Raw genomic sequence first — 17,526 nt, forward strand, 5'->3', positions numbered from 1 at the left:
GCATAAAACTTTACACTGGCAGAGGTGAGCAGGGACCTGCAGTGACCCGCAGCCAGCAGGGTGTGCAGCCTTGGTCCAGCTCAGGGCACAGACAGCCGGGATGTGTTCCTGCTTTTAATAAAGCTTGGAGAGGAACCACCAAACAGCAGCAACATTTACGTGTTCTAGATAAGACCCAACACATCTCATACTTTGAGCTTCAAACCCGTGTCCTCAGGGGCCACGGAGAAACCATTTCACTCTCCTGGCATCGCTCTGGTGGGCTGGGCAGACGCTCAGCCTTTCTCAGGAGACTTATGCCCTGGCCACGAGGGATCCTGTCAGATTTTATAGGCTGTGACACAGCCCAGCACGCCAGAGCACATCTGGTGTCAGTCTGTATTATCTGCAGATGGCTCAAAGGAGAAAAGCACACCTCCCATGCACAAGAATTTGACCCACCCGTGGGGCCAGAGCAGCCCCTTCCCAGAAGGTGCTGGGATCTGAAGCTCTCTGTGGGCATGTGGAGCCCAACCACGGCACCTCCTGCTTAGGAACGGCCGCTCTGTTCCACACATCACACAGTGCTCAGAGCTTGGCAAGGGCACACTGACTGGGGTTTTCTGCTCAGCTGTCCAGCTAGTCTGCCTTCTCTGCCACTGACTGCAAATGTTATCAACCTTCCAAATTCTCGAGTTTAAAAATATCTCCTCTGAGGCATAAAGGAGGAGAGACAGATGATTACAGGAGGTGTTCCCTCAATGGATGCACCGAGGAGACCAAGCACCAGAGACATTTACTCAAATCATCCCCAGGACAAACAAACCCTCTTCTCCTGCCAAGGAAACGTTCATGTTGCCAAACACCAGCACGCTCTGTTGATGGGGCTGTGGCCGTCTAGATAAGCCTCAGCAAATGCCTCTGACCTTCCCTTAAACAGTCGGGACTGAACTCTGTGAGTCACACTGAACTGCGCCTTGACCAGCTCCACCAAGTCAAGTAGCACCAGTTAAAGAATGAAGCACTATTCTGGGTTTTTTACACAAGGCTATCACAATCTCACCTGCAGTTATTGCATTTATATTGTTCCCTCTTTGCACGAGAATTCACTGGGTTTCAAAGTACACGTTTTCTAAGATCAAATGGTCCTAAACTGCTGCACATGTCTGAAAGGGAGAGATTTTTATAAGTTTTTTTCTTTAATCACATCTATCTTTCTTTTCTCCTCTTAAGCAAGCCCACCTTTCCTGACTAACACCTTAGGGCCAACACAAGCCCTTACAAAGGTTGCTTTGTTATACTCATGCTAACATTTCACAGTACCTTGTTTTCCCTAAACACGGTTATCGCCTGGCACTTACCCGCATTACATTCTGCAGAGCAAAAGCACCTCCTAAGACAGTGAACACATACCGTGCTGTCAAACCATGGTAAAAAAAAAAATATTCCCCTTTAAAAAAAAATTTTAAAAAATCAAAATTCAGTCAGGTCTAAAACCTGCAGTATATTCTGCTGGTTTCCATGGTTACTGAGCTCCCAGCTGCACCATCAGTCTGTGTATCTGTCTAACGACGCCCCACAGCCCGCTGGCGGCAGGGCAGAGATGGCCATTAACTGCAGTGAGCTCTGAGCCAAGGCTGTAATGCCCAGCCACCACTGCTGGGGGGAAATCAGAAGTGACCCGGATTCATCGAGAGGCTGCATTGACCCTACTCCCTTGTTACTGAGAAGTATCCAAACGTAGATACAGAAATCCGATTTCTAATGGAACTGAGGTATCTCAGACACACGCTCCAAACATCAGTGTCTTCCCAGAGTCAGCCTTCCAGTTCTTCACGCTGCATTTCTTGGGGCAGCAAAGTAAACAATGATTAACACAAACTATTTTGTGAACAAAGATTTCTTCTCACCTGATGTAAACATCAGGAAAAAAAGAAACAGGGACCAGAAAAGTGACCGCTCACAGGTTAATATTAATGTGTGAATTGACATTAATGTTTTACATCAATCTTATTTTGTTTAGACAGAGTAAACTAATACATTTGAAAGTATATTTTCACAAGTAGTTTTCAATGGAAAACTTGATAAAAATTAAAAAGTACCGGAGGCCTGACCTTAGCAGGTCACAGGCCTGACCAACAGCCCTTCCCATCCTGGGCTAAGGACAGATTGTCATGTTCTATATCGCCAAGACAACTTTCACACCGCCACCTTGTTACTGCCCCAGGTTTCTATAGAAAGATGCACTTATGAACTAAATCTGCCTTTCTACATGAAAAGCAAATGAATCTCCAGGAGCCCAAAGAAATCCAAACCCCACATAAGCCAATATATTAGTTGAAATCCTGAACACAAGGCAAAATGAATTTGCATGGCATCACCAGTTCCCAGACTGGATAGAACAATTATTGCAGGCCTGTATGAAAGACTGTACTAATGCTCCCTGGGTGCGCAGGCTAAGGAATTATACACCTTCTGAATAATCATACCTGTCCTGCAAGGAGCTTTACGATGCTGAGCTACAGGAGACTCACTGACACGACCGGAGGGTTAACAAACTCCTGCGATGCCACGTGGGATAATCTAGAGACTTAACTCAGGATTAAAGGTAAAGGCCTGATTCTCACTGCCTTCAGAATGCCAACGGAAAGCCTGAGGTCAATTGTGCTGTCATTGCACAGAGAGAGATCAGCTGCCTCGTGACCCAAGTAACGCTGAGATTTCCACGGGGGCAGATGCTCTGACTGCGGCTCCTCCTTCCCAGAGGTCTTTTGCCTTTATGTTTGTATTACAAAACACACAGCTGCCTTGGGAATATCGTGCACAGTGTATTATTAAAGCCACACATATATATAAAATTTGCTTGTCCCAAAAAGTATATAGACAATTAGCTGGCACTTTAGCTGATTAAAAATAACGCTGATAACAACCAAGTTTTGAACTGCCAGGCAGTTCCAGCCAGTCATCGCTTTCTACATCCTCCACACCTTCACAGCTGGTCACACGCTTCTTTTCATAGTCACAGACATCTTACACAAAGCCATAAATATTTACACACACGCACAACAATACACAGCAGCAGCTCCTGAGCCACCCCAGCAGGAAGCAGCCCCAGACCAGAGAGGCTCTCAGCTCTCCCTGGAGCTGTGCAGTGTGCTGGGGCAGAGCACAAGCTCAGGACGAACGATGCTGCTCAAGAACACGCTCTTCACTGGTGGCATTTTGGATCTGACCCAGCGTTACCTGACTTCATACACTGATCAGGACATCTCCTGACGAGAAGCAGTACTATCTTACCCAAGAAAATAACCACCTGTAACCAGTTTACAAGAAAATCTATTCAAACTATCCATGAAACAGTGTGATTCTTCCAGCCCTTATAACAGACGGGTACACAAAACAGTTCAGTTAACAGGCAAAAGCCCTCTCCAACAGATGGAGACTTGCCTGTTCTTTGGAGTTCAGCTACCTATTGCTAATTAAACAATTAATTTGTTGTTTTTAAAATAGGTTAAGTACACCAAAACACACAAACAAACAAAAAAAACCATTAATGGGGAAAACCATCGGGTTTTACCTTTACAAGTAAATCCAGCGCCATCCACTGAAATCGTATCTCTGGAACGCCCGTCACTGTGTGCCCTTCTGCAGCTTCACACCGCAGCAGGTCTCTTCTCAACCTCCGGTTCTACCAACGGCCATGGAAAACCACAGCACTGCCAACTCAGGGCAGAGGCTCCGGGCTCTCATCTCCGAAGCAAACCCCTTCAGACCTACACTGACGCATTTTATACAAAGTCTACCAGCGATCCAAAAAGCTCAGCGCACCCTAAAAACAACACCCGGCTGCTATTGTCACCGATGTAGCTGGTCACGGGTTATAAAGAACAGAAATTCCCCTCCAGCAGCGCCGCACCGAGGCCCCGCGGCGGCCCCGCGCAGCGCCGAGCGCTTCAGCGCGGACACCGAGCCGCGGCGAGCGGAGCGCGCAGCCGGCAGCGGCCTCTGCGGGAACGGAGCCGCGGCCCGGGCAGCGCTGCCCGCGGCCCCGACCGAGCGCGGCGGAGGCGGCGCGTCCCCAGCGCGCAGCCGCGGGCGGGCGCTGCCCGGAGCGGCCCCGAGGGCGGGCGCGGGCCCCGCTCACACGGGCCCCCTCGGCGCGGAGCCCGGCGCCGGCTCCGGGGGAAGCGGCGGGGCCGCGCGAGCCCCGCGAGCTGCCGCCGCCCGGCGCCGGCCCCGCGCGTCGCTCCGCGCCCCCCCGCGCCCGCGCACGGAGCAGCCGCCCCCCCCCCGCCGGGCGCGAGCGCAGCCTGACCGTGGGGCGGGAGGCGCCGGGGGAGCCCCGGAGCGGTCCGGGCTGTCCCTGTCTGCCGCCAGCTCGGGCGGGGCCGGCCGCTGCTCCCCCGCCTCGGGGCCGCGGCGACGGGGCACGCCGGGACGGGCTGCGCGGCCGGGGCCGTCTCCCTCCGCGCAGGCGCCGTCTCCCTCCGCGCAGGCGCCGTCTCCCCCCGCGCAGGCGCCGTCTCCCCCCGCGCAGGCGCCCGCCACCCCCCCGCGCCCCCCCCGCGCCGGCCGCCCCTCCCGCGGGCGTGTGTGTCCGCGTGTCGGGGGGCGGGAGCGCGCGCGGTCCGGGTGTGCGTGCGCGGGTGTGACTGTGTCCGGGGGTCGCTGGGTGTCCGCGTGGGACTGTGCCTGCGCGGGGGGGGGGGCTGTGGGAGCGCTGACGGGGGCTGCGGCGGGTGAGAAACTGCGTGTGCGACGGCGCGAGTGGGGCGCGGGGCCGTGTGGGGTCTGTGGGGGTGTTGCCGCGCCCACGGGAGCGCGCACGGGGGTCGCGCCCCTGTGCCTGCGTGTGCGCGTGTCTCAGTGTGCGCCTGCGCGGGTGCGTGCGCACGCGCTGTCTCTGCGCGGGGCTCTGCGCCCGCCCGGCCCCGGTGCCCGTGTGCCCCCGCCCCTGCGCGCCTGTGCCGCTGCGCCTGCGGCGGGGGGTGGCGGCTGCGTCTCCCGGGGCCGGTCGCGCGTGGCCGTGGCCGTGTCTCGGCTCCGGGCGGGGCCGGGACTCCGCGGGCGGGGGCGCGTCCGCGCACGGTCCCCGCGCCGCTGCCGCCGGGCGCTCTCCAGGGTGCTGAAGCGGCGCTGCCCGCTCTGCCCGTCCCTGCCCGCTCTGCCCGCCTGTCCCGATCCGATATCGGGGAGGGTTCTTAAACGATCCCAAGAGCGAGATTAAGACACAATCGAGGTCAGATGCCGTACAGCCTTGTGAACTTTATTGTACACACAACTGATAACAGCGAGAGGACAGAGAGACAAGGAAAGACAAAGTCAGAATCCCTAAGCAAGCCAACGGTCGAGATGCAGCGAGACTAATGACCACCACCACGAATCCAGCGACGTCCTGTTGGCTCGGTCTCGGTGCAGGTGATGGTGCTCCAAGCTCCAAGCTCCACCACAGTCTCAGCTCCGAGGAAGGATGAGATGACAGGGGTGAACAGCGTGCTGACGACAAAGGAGTGCCCCGCCCTTTTATTGTCCCAGTTCCCACGATCTCTCCGAAGAGTCCACCCATTTCCACGGAGCTCATTGCAATACGTGCCGCCCCGCGGTCCCGTGCCGACCTGCACGTCTCCCTCATCCCGATTTAACTTCGGGCGGATGTCGTGGTCTATCGGGGGCAATTCGTCTTCTTCAGAGCGTATTCCTCCGACAGCAGGATGCCGAGGACAGGAAATGGGGGTGGTGCGACAGCAATGTTCGAGGCAGGTAACACAGTCCCTTACACCACCCCGGGGCTCAACACTGCTGTCTTCGTGGTGGCGTGAAAGATAACAGTACAGGGAGAAAAAGAGAAAGGCCAGAAAAAGCGCGAAATACAACAAACAAGATTTCCAGCAGATTTTTCATCAATAACAAATATGAACATCTTTAACTAACAAACATATAACCAATAACATCTTTAACAAATATATCATGCTCAAAACTAACTAACTTTATAAAACCAAAACATCTCATAAACCCATTCTAAGGCTCCGACGAATCAGCAGAACACCACGACGGCAGTTTGCATGATTGACATTCACAGGGACAAAAAAGAAGTATTATAATAACAATTGAGATAATGGTTAACAAGCCAAAGGCTGCAAAGTGAATTACAATTAATCCCATCATTTGTTCCATTTTTCCCACGGTTCTAACAAAATACCCCAAAGTGTCTGAGGCCCTGGCAGTCCGCGCGTCTGCTGCTCTGGTCTGCCGGAGTTGGGGTCACCGTGCGCGGCGGGAAAATCCCTTTCCACCCCCCTTTTATCCCAAGGCGCGTGGGTCACTTGGGACTAGAAACGTCTATCCCAGATTTAAACAAAGGTAACCAAACAACACCACTGTTCATAACAATGTTAACAATATTCTAAATAAACATAGAAAAAGGTAACAGTAACACTACCAACTAACAGTTTTTTAACCAACCAAACAAGATGTGTCCCAGGCTGAGCCGAGGGATGTGCTCCCGGTCTTTGGGGACAGGGAGGGGAAAAAAGGTGGTTGTTACGTGTGGTTTAGGCATAAAAGCGTCTATCCTAAATGTAAACAAAGACAAATAAAAACAACTAAAAGATATCTACAGGCTTTGATTGGCGAACAACCCGAATCTGCCTCACACCGTCAGGTGAAACAGTAGATATGAATTGGGTGTTAGATACAACATGTTGGATTAACTGAACAAAGCAAGGAATAACACACGGTAAAAACATCAAGGCAGCAAATGCACATAGGAGATAAAATAGAAGCTGCTTTACCCATGGTGCTCCGGGTAACCGAGACCATAAATCACCACTCCAGCCGTTCCATCTTTGAATGGGGACATGGGATAGTTTCCTAATGTCTGTGGTCAGTTGAAGGACTACTTCACCTACTGTTGGTACCACGCAGGATGATGGGGGGACCGACAGCCCCCCGCCCACCCCGGGCCGTCCCCGTGAAGCCCAAGGGGCAGCACCTTGCCAGGCGATGATGGTTGCGCAGCTCCTGGGCGTGTGGCTGAGCTTTGCCTTCCGGCCCTGCACAGAGCTGGTGCTCCTGCCTCGGCCCTTCAGCCCCGCCGCGCGCGTGGAGGTTCTCTCTTGCATCTGGGATTGCGGTTGCGGGGTCTCGGTTTTTGGGGATCGCTGGCTGGGAAGGGGCTGGGTATCAGGCGGCGGGTGGTGAGCAATCACAGGGTGCATTACCTGTTTGTACTTTCTATCATTGTTATTGTTTTATTACAATTACTAAACCATTTCTTATATCAACCCATGAGTCTCCTTTTGTCCCTCCAATGGGTCCCCCATTTCCCGGGCAGGGGGAGGATGAGCGATTGGCTGCGTGGGGTTTGGCTGCCGGGCGAGTTCAAAGCACGACAAGGGGCTGAGCAAGCGCAGAGCCCCAGGTTTGCTCTTGGGCTGAACAGGCTGCCAAGGGCTGGTGAAGGCCGGGGACAACATTCCTTCCTAGGACCTTCTGTGTGGCCTGAGCTGATGGTGTGTTTGGATGGGTCTGGTACAGCAACAATCAGGGTGGGCAACAGGACCCGGAACTGGGCAAGGGGAATGCCCTTCGGCTACTGTCGCAAGACCATCTACAGCAATCTCCATGTCACAACTGCAGCCGTGACACTGAGCGGAACTTGTAAAGAGAAGTAGCTTTGCCACTGGTGTGAACCTTCCCCGGGGAGACTGAGCCGGCTGCGGGGCCAGCGAGGCCCGAAGCACAGGGCCATGGCGCTGGGCAGCCGGCCAAGGCCAGCCCGCAAGGAGGGAGGTCTGGGCAAGGGGCTGCCAGGACCTGGGGGAAAAAAACGCTCTGGGCCCAGCCCCTAACGCTGCCCCTCGAGAAACGGGAGTAGGAGGAAGAAGCCAACAAATGAGCGTGGAGTGTCCCAGGGCAGAGATCAATGGCCAACTTTATTGCGCCGGTGGAGGGGGATCAGGGCCAGCACACGGGGACGGCGCACGGCTGGTCCCACGTCTGCGTCCACGCTGGCTGTAAGGGTTTTGGGCCCGATGTTCCACACGGGAGCGGTCCCTCATCCGCACGGGCCCATGGCGGCTGGAGCGGCTGCCACTCTCGAGTGCTGGAGAGGGGCAGGAGGACTCCGCTGGCAGCTGGCTGGCGGTGCTGGGGCTGCTGCTCTCCGGTACTGGGGAGCTGTGGGACGTCCCCAGCGCTGCCTGGCCAGGGGTGCTGCTCTCAGCACTTGGTGCTGGCGCGCGGCTCCTCTCCTGCTGTCTTCTGGGCCGTCTGTAGGGCGTCTGGGCCCGACGTTGCACCCGGCAGCGGCGTTGCCTGTGGTCGAGACCAGGTGAGCTGGAGCTGCTGCTGCCCTCACGCGCTGGGGAGTCATGGGATGACCCCGATCCTGACCGGCTACCAGTGCCAGAGCCAGCGAGCTCTGAGATGTCACCGGAGGCTGTAAGGGGAAGCAGGAAGGTCACAGGCACAGAGGCCACTGTGGAGAGGACATAGTGGTGCCCCAGCCCTCCTGGAGCAGAGGGGCTCTGCCAAGCCCAGCCTGGGCACCCGCTGCCAGGCCTTGCCTGGGCCCTGGCCCCAGCCCAGGGGCATGAAGGTGCTTTGCCTCTTACCGGTGCCCTGGCCAGCACAGCTCTCACACTCCCAGCTGGTCCTGCTGGTCCTCAAGTTGGAGCAGCGCCGGTGGGTGCCTGCAGCAGCGCAGGAGCTGCACAGGAGCAGTTCCCAGGGCCTGGGGAAGCAAAAGGGTTCATGGCTGTGAGGACAAAGTGACCGCAGCACGGGATTGTGCGGCACAGCTCCTGTTCTCAGTTCTTCCACTTCGAGCTCAGTGCAGAGCTTCGATCCCGTGCAGAGCCCAGGGTGCCGCTTTGGCAACTTACCCGCGTTCCTCTGCCTGCTCCCTGCCTCTGGGACAAAGGCACACACGAGCGTCGCAGCGGCTGTGCCTCTGGATTAATGCTTCGACTGGAGGCCCGTTGTCCCGTGATGGATTTCTGATGGGGAAAAGGAAATCGTTGAGCCCCTGCTGCCCCGGCATAAGGGCGATGCAGGGCAGCCCTGCTCCTCCCCGCTGCCCGGTTTGCAGCTCCTCCATGAGGCTGAAGCCCAGGCTGATGGGGCAGCAGAGGTCCAGGACTGCAGGGGCAGCCCCTGGCATGACACAGGGCTTGCAGCCTCCTGTCCTGTGAGCTGGCAGGACACCAACCTCAAGGGGATTCGGATGCCCATTGTGACCATGTCCACGAGAAAGTCATACTTGTCTCTGCAGAGGGGGCAGTTGAAGGAAATAGTAGCAGCATACCGAGCCTGGCCCTGCAGAGGAAACAAGAGTAGGAGTGAGGCTCTGGTGCTGCCGTGAGCCTGCCATGTCCTGGGCGTGAGGGAACGGCTCCTACCTGGATGCAGCCCCGGTGGAACCAGGCGTGTTTGCAGGCGGGGCACACCATGGTGTGGTAGGACTTTCTGTCCTCCACAGGGTCCAGGCAGATGAGGCAGTTGGTGTTCTTCTCCGGAGCCGCCTCCACCTCCTGCTGTGGTCGGTGCTCCCTGCAGAAGGACCTGGGGGGAAGAGGGAAGGGATGAGTGAGGGTGAGAAGTGCTGGGTCCTTCCCTGGTGGGGGCGAGGAGGAGACGACGACGTACCTGTGCGGAAAAAAGTACTGGGTGATACATTGACCCTCCGTGGCACAGGGCAGATGGAAGCTGCGGTCGCAGCCCTCCCGGCAGCAGGTGATGGCGGCCCCACTCTCACCACAGATGAAGCATTTCTATAAAGAGCAGAGCAGCCCCCGTCAGCGGCAGCCTCAGGGCCTCACCAGCCAGCCCCACGCCTCCAGGCAGGGCGCAGGATGTGGCCGCTGCTGGGCCATAGCCCACAGATCCGCCCGGCGCACGAGGCTCCTGGGCTGGAGCCTCTGTGGAGCTGCTGGGAGCAAGGCTTTTGTCCCAGGGCTGCTTGGAAGGGCTGGGCTTTCCTGGGCTCTGGGCTAAGCTCCCCCAAACCTCTCCTGACACAAATGTCCCTGACCTTGTCAGGTCCTCACCTTCTGCGCCGCCCGCTCGACTGTGTGGGCAAGGTCCTCAGTGTCAGATGACAGCATCCCTGATTCCTCGTCCAGCCAGAATAAAAGCTCACTGGCAAAAAGCTGCAGAAGAGTAGAGAAGAGAGGAGGAGCTGATGAGGAGAGCATGGCCGGGAGTGCCTGTCAGTGAGCTGGAGGGAGCCCCGGGGCACTCACCAGGCAGAAGAAATGAGCACAGAGCTCTTCAATCTTGATTTTCCGTCCGCAGAGAACCGGGTCTGCCGCTGTCCGGCCGCACAGCACGCACACTGGAGGGGAGAGAGCAAGTGCCGGCGGGAATGAGCACCTCTGTGGGGTTGGGGGAAGCGTCTCTGAGGGATTGTTCCCAGGGGCCTGCTCCGTCCCTGAGGGGCTGAGGGGCAGGGCTGGGGGCCATGTAGAGGAAGGGGCATCGCAGGCACTGCCTCCCCACGCCACTTTGCTCTCACCCTCTTCCATCGGGTCGGGGGCCTCCTCCTCTTCCCTCTCAGACATGGTGCACAACCACAATGAGCGTTGGGAGCGTCCTTGTCCCAGCAGCACCGGGGTGTCTCTCCCAGATGCTCCTCGGCTGACTCTGAGAGACAAGCAGGGCGTGGGTCAGCTCTCAGCACAGCCCCAGTGCCCCGAGGTGTGGGACCCCCCCTCCTCCGTCAGCAGCCCCCCGCAAGCTCCATCATCCCTCCCCTGCCCTCTCCTCACCTCCCAGGTCGCACTGACACACGGCTGGAGCCCAGCGATCCTTTTTATAGGCTTGTCCCTGCGTGTCACAGCGGCCATTGTGACATCGGCACCCCCATCTATGGGCAGGGACACCCTTGGCGGGTCACTATGGCCACAGTCATATCACACCCCATATATGGGCAGGGACACCCTTGGCAGGTTTCCATGGCCACGGTGACATCAGTACCCCCACATACGGGGCGCTGACCCGACCAGTCCGAGAGGACTCCTGACAGCAGGGCTGGGCTGCAGATGTGGCTGCAGGTGCTGCACGCGGGGAGATGCTGGGTGTCTGGGTGGGCTGACCTGGCTGGTTTGGTGGTTTTGAGGGCGCTGTACTCTCTGCACCAGCTGCTAATAAGGTATTTTCTGTGGGCAGGGCTGGTGGCCCATCAGTCTGTGTTCTCAGAGATGAGCCCACAGGAGTCCCTCGCTGGGGCTTGGCTGCAGAGAGCTCTGTGGTATCTTGGCAGTGTTTGACATTTCCCAGACAACGCTTAAACCTGCCTGTTGACGCTGTTTAACACTCTCCTCTGTAAGAGCCTTCCAGCGGGGATGCCTGTCAGCTCTGGCTTTCCCTTCAAAGAACTGTTCCCAAAAGCTGCTGTATCTTTGTCACTTGCCAGATGCCACCTTGTTGCTTTGGGCTTTTACATGTTGCCTTTAATTAGGATGTGTGCTCTTCTGTCCAGGGGCTGGTGGGCAGCCCTCTGGTGACCAAAGCCCAGAGAAAACAAGGGGGTTTACTGTATTACCTCTTGTACTTGAAGGAACAAATCTTTAGCCCAGGTGTCTTTGGACGTGTCTTTAGGGAGGGGGATACGAGACCTCCAAATCCAGGAGTTTATGTTAGTTGATTCTTTGTCCTGTTTCTGTTTTGCTTCTGTCCCTTAATCTGCAGAGACAAATTGGGGCTGTGTGATGCAGAGAGGTTCTGAACAGGGTTACCTATTCCTCCAGGACAGGATCTGCTGATTCAGCTCAGTATTTTAAGCAGGAGCCGCATACAAGGTGCAGGGAAATGAATCCTCCTTCTAGCAAGAGCTCATAGCCAGGATGGAGGAGCAGTTCATTCAGTTACTTAAACACTGAAGGAAATTAGATTTGTGTATTTAAAATTGCTTTCTTAACCAGTGTTTAGCATCTTGGGGTCTCAAGGGCCTATACCAAGGACTCCAGGTAGGGTGTGGCTGGCAGCCTGCAGGACAAAGTTGATATGAATAGGCTCTGTCTGGCCAGCTGACGTCCCAGAGGGCTGTGAGTAGGCTGTGGTTGGCTGACCTGTGGTGTTGGCGGGCTCTCGGTTGCCTCTGGAAGGCCAGCTGATAGCCTACTGGCTCTCAGTACACTCTGGGTGGTAGGACAGGCTCTAAGACAACTCTAAGTAGGATCTGACTGGCCAGCTTTAGTCTCCAAGGGGGCCCCAAGTATGCTAGCACAGGGGCTCTGAGTAGGGTGTCTCTGACCAGCTAGGGTCCAAGTGGGCTGTGAGTAGGATCTGGCTGGCTGAGCTGTGGTCTAGGCGGGCTGTAGGTTGCTTCTGGGTGGCCAGGTGGTGTCCTCCTGGGCTCCAATTAGTCTCTGGATGGCATGCTGGCCTCAAGAAGTACTCTGAGTAGGCTGTGGCTGTCCAGCTGTGCTGTCCAGTGGTCTCCAAGTAGGCTTTGGATCGCAGGCTGCAGGCCACAATGGCTCTGGGTAGGCTCTGGCTGGCCAGCTGCTGCCGTCCAAGAGGGCTGTGAGCAGGTGGTGGCTAGCTGAGCTGTGGTCCAGACAGACTCTTAAGTTGCCTCTGGCTGGCCAGCTGGTATCCAACTGTGCTATAAACAGGCTGTGGGTGGCAGGCCAGGCTCAAAGGCAACTCTGAATAGGACCTGTCCGGCCAGCTGTGCTCCACGAGGGACACAAGTAGGCTCTGCCTGAATTAGCTCTTGTGCAGGCGGACTCTAAGTTGCCTCTGGCTGGCCAGGTGGTCTCCAGCTGGGCTCGAAGAAGGCTCTGGCTGTCACACCGGGCTCAAAGACAAGCCTGAGTAGGATTTGGCTAGCAAGCTGGGGTCCAAGACGGCTCTGAGTAGGCTCTGGCTGGCTGAGCTGTGGTCTAGGCAGGCTCTACATTGCCTCTGGCTGGCCAGCTTGTGTCCAAGTGAGCTCTAAGTAGGCTCTGGGTGCCATGCCGTTCTCAAGGACAAATCTGAGTAGGATCTGTCTGGGCAGCTTTGGTCCAAGAGGGCTGCAAGTAGGCTCTGACTAGAGTGCTGCAGGCCACCAGGGCTCTGAGCAGACTCTGGCTGGCTGACCTGAGGTCCTGACTGGCAGGGTTTTGGTTTCCTCTGGCTGGCCAGCTGCGCTCTAGATAGGCTCTGGGTGGCATACCCGCCTCCAGGACAACTCTGAGTAGGATCTGGCTGGCAGGACGGGGTCCAAGAGGGCTCTGAGAGCCAGAGCCTACCTTTCTGTGTTGTGATCTAGAGAACCAGAGCCCACCTTCTGGCATTGTTAGCCAGACAACCAGAGCCCATCTTCCAACCTTAGCCAGAGCCTACCTTCCTGCATTAGCCAGAGAGCCAGAGCCTCTGGCGGGGCAGCTTGTGTCCAACTGAACAGTAAGTAGTCTCTGGGTGGCATGCCGGCCTCATGGAGAGCTCTGAGTTGGCTCTGGCTTGCCACCTTTGGTCCAAATGGGCTCCAAGTAATCTCTGGCTAGCTGGCGGTAGGCCACAAGGGCTCTGAGTAGGCTCTGGGGGGATTACCTCTGCTCCAGGCAGGTTCTAGGTTGCCTCTGGGTGGCCAGGTGGTGTCTAGCTGGGCTCTAATCAGTCTCTGCGTGGCAGGCCAGGATCAAAGACAACCCTGAGTAGGATCTGGGTGGCCAGGTTTTGTCCAAGATGGCTCCAGGTAGGCTCTGGTGGTTGGCTTTAAAAGGCCTTTAAAAACTGGACAAAAGACTCTTATGACGGTACGGCATGATATAAAAGAAATACATCAAGTGCTAATGAGAGTCAAAAAGGATGAAGAACATCGATGGTGGGAAAGCTTAATTTGGTGGTCACCAACAGCCACAGGACTGTTTAATTCCATGTTTCACCCGGTCATGATTTTCCTAATTCTAACTTTAATATGTTTACTGCTTATTATAGTTTTGTATATTAAGGTTTGGAGGATGGTTAGACAGATTACGCAGTTACAAAAGTGTCCCCGTGTGTATACTTCCCCCAAATAATTTTTTTTTTAATAGAAGCTAATCAAACACAAAATCCCCTCCAATTATAATGGGATTGTGGCATCCTCTGTTTATAGGCATAGAGGCAAGAGGCAAGCCCACTGCCACTCTATGGACAAGGTAAATTGACTTTAGTCACGGGGTGGATTGTGGTGGTGCAATTCTCAGCCCTCCCTGCCCCTCCTTGTTGGGCTGCTCTGTGCCAGGTGTGATTCCAGCCACCTCCCCCGAGCTATACACCAATCTGTGGAGATAAGGACTGCTAACGTTAAGGCGCCCCCTTAACGAGCCTGGCTCCTGCCCTCCCGATTGCTGGGAAACGGTTATAACAGCCCATCATCTCCCAAAGGCCTGGCACACCTGTGCCTGGGATGGGGTCAAATGGGAACAATAACAGAGTTGCACATTCTTCAAGTTCTTGTGTGACTGCTGGAAGGCACCAGAATACTTCGTTGTCCGAGCTGGACGTGAGCAAAAGGTATCTGACAAAAGTCAATTATCTTGGACCCTATAAATTGCGACCCCAAGGGAGACCCTTTGAGCTCTCCTGGATCACAGCAGGCCTGTGACCAGCATCTCCCCTGAGCTGGGATGCCTCTCAGGTACCAAACCCTTACGGTGTTGTGTGCTGCCACAGCTGACGGAAGGCCAGGGCGAAGTCAACCCTCTCGAGTCTCAATTATCGCCGGTTGAGGAATGCTGAGGCATTGTGGGTATTTACTCTAAACTCGAGAGGAGGGAAATTTTCCTTTGAGCTAGCTTCTCTTTCACCCACTCTTTCTCTGCTTACTGGTGTGTGGGTACATACTTCATTCTACTGGATCCGGATACTTTTGTCTCTGTGTGTGTTTATACATTTTGTGTTTGTCTATGCGCATGTACATATGTATAAATTAAGACACCGTAAAGTAAGTTATTGTGAATCTTGTCATCTTAGAATCTGTAGATAAGTGGCTATTTTTATAACATTTTCTGAATTCTTTTGTAATGATCAAGTGCTGTTAGTTATTAATAAATCTAGATTTCCTGTTAAATCATTACCATGTTAATACTTTCATCCGCAACAGATGGAGATGTCCCCAAGAGCCAGTTTGGTGTCTCCTTTGTCCCCTCAAGGTCATGGGGTGTCAACGTGGGGGATGTGTCATAGATGGGGCTGTCCACAAGAGCCAACTTGGGGTCCCGATGTCCCCTCCCATCCCCAGGATATTAATTTGTAGACCTCCAGGAGACCCATGGGAGTATGGGGGAGGTGTCCCCATGTCCCTGTGTCCCCCCTGGGGTGTCCCTGTGTCCCCCATCCTGGTCGATGCTGTTGATGCACAAGTGGAGGCCGCTGGTGGCTTTTTTTGTCAGCCCGGTGTGGTCCCCTTCCAGGGGGGTGGGCGGCACACGGGTGACAACAGGGTCCCCAAATCTGAGGGGAAGGGTTGTGGGGGGCATTGGGAGGTGTCCTCGAGGGGTTGGGGGTGCAGGGATGGGGAGTTGGCATCAAAGGGACACCCCCCCCCAAACCCCTGCAGGGGATGGTGGGGACAGCAGGCACATGGTGTGTGGGGCAACTGGGGGGGTGTGTGGGGGGGAGTGACAGCGGTGGTGATATAGAAATGTTAAGAAATTAAGCACATAACTATAGAATGGTTAGCAATAGTAAGCTTGAGAGGTGTCTGTTTAAACTAAAGCCCTTTTGAGCTGTGGGAACGAGGCATTTCTGAACTGTGAGAACAAAAGAAAACAAGCGTACATAAACAAAGATAGAGCCCCAAGGACAGAGGATATAGCACCAGGGTGACAAGAGATATACGGGCATTTTATGACTCAATGAAGTGAGTCTGGGCCTCTGACGCCCGGAGATGGAGGACATCTGTGATCCAAGAGCATGACTCCCAACTCAAGGATGCGCATCGCATATCAAACATGGGAACCAAGAGGGATGACTCCACTCAAGGATGCGCATCGCATCACGTTTCCGATAAGGTGGAAGAGAGCATGAGAATGTTCATATGTTTATGACCCAAACAGATGACTCCCATCTCAAGGATACGCATCCCATTTCAGATAAGGCAGAAGGAACTGTTGACACAAAGCTTTAGAACTAATTACACTTTGTTATAAATATGTATGTTTGTATTGTGAAACCTCATGAATATGTATAAGATACCTGCATTTAAGTCGTAGAGTCACTGGCTTAGGTGTGCACGTTAGGTGGAGAGATCCCCCGTGCACCCGGCGCTGCAATAAAGAATGCCCGCTTTCTAACACTCTGACTTTGAGTTTTAGAGAGTTTTCTTCAACCGGCTCTTTCGGTATCACTGGGATCCCCACAACCTCTTCTTGTGCTGCCTTCAATACACAATGCCCGTCTGATGGCAGGAGCTCTTCTGATGTAACTTCACGCCCCACAGTATTACCTGCCACTTCATGCTGTCTTTCAGCACAGTCCTTCCCCACACCTCAGGCACTTGCAATTTCACAAAATCCCTCAAGACAGCCTCCAGCCTTGTGCCTTCCACTTCCAGTTTCACAACTTGCCCCCCAAAGAGTGCCTCAGCCTCATCCTGCCCACCATCAAATCCACACCTCATGTCTCTATCAAGACAGCCCCTTGTCAGCATTTACTACCTACCCACAACACCTCACTCATCTTCTCACCATGTACAGTCCCTCTGTGTGCATGAGCTGCCACCACCATGGTGTCCAGATCCACCTGTCACAGTCAGTGGAGTGAAAATGGAGAAAACACCTTTCTCCTTTCCTGGTAGTGAGCACATCCTTCTAGGAAACTGTTTTGCAACAGGAGATACCAGCAACTCTTGATTTGGGCTGGTGAATTAAGTCCCTTCTGCTAGTCCGTTTGGACAGGGAGACAAAAGACTATGATGCTAGCCAAATTGCTGCCATGTGTGTCAGTGGATACAGAAACTGGCAGATCTGGCCCAAACAGCTTAGCAGGCTAGATACCTGCTGGTTCACCTTTAGCTGCTTCTGTCATTTGCTGTTCCTCTTCCTTTCCCAAAGACTGTAAGACTGTTTTTACTTTCTTACCCAATACTCTGTTTCCTATAGTGACTACTGTGACCGCTTGTGAATCTGGCCAGGACTCCAGGCTACAGGGTGAGATGATCTTTAAGTTAGAAGACTATTTTCACTTAGAGCAGTATTTAACCTCCTCATTAATTTGGGGGTTTTCATTTCCACTACATGGATCGCTGGCATTCTGCGTCGGGAGATGCCTACCTTGCCTTGCTTGTTATTTGGCCATTCTAAATTTCAAGAAATGTCAGTGAACCAAAGTAATGGGCAGTGGATGAAACAATTTATTTATTGACACCCATAAGTCAGAAGCTAAAAATATGCAGTAGACTTCAGAGCAGTGATGAGTTGAGCTGATGCATGAAATAGCATCTCCATTTGCTTTATTCTGTTTGATTTCATAGATTCAACTTTGGCTGCAGAAGCTTTAAGTTAAGAAAGACGAGGCTCTTCTTGACAGCAAGATTGCACAGAATCATAGGATGGTTTGGGTTGGAAAAGA

The 17,526-nt window shown here is 54.4% G+C and overlaps 1 protein-coding gene across 1 annotated transcript; it reads right to left on the minus strand.

Annotated features, from left to right (window-relative positions):
- Positions 1-8,731: 8,731 nt before the first annotated feature.
- On the minus strand, positions 8,732-10,541 carry LOC141927787 (E3 ubiquitin-protein ligase PHF7-like). The gene is given in 9 exon segments (XM_074835048.1): positions 8,732-8,737; positions 8,909-9,095; positions 9,191-9,319; positions 9,321-9,374; positions 9,376-9,543; positions 9,628-9,752; positions 10,029-10,130; positions 10,224-10,315; positions 10,496-10,541. Coding segments are annotated over 9 exon segments (909 nt in total).
- Positions 10,542-17,526: the final 6,985 nt, after the last annotated feature.

This window comes from Strix aluco, chromosome 10, assembly GCF_031877795.1.
Source record: "Strix aluco isolate bStrAlu1 chromosome 10, bStrAlu1.hap1, whole genome shotgun sequence".
NCBI lineage: Eukaryota > Metazoa > Chordata > Aves > Strigiformes > Strigidae > Strix > Strix aluco.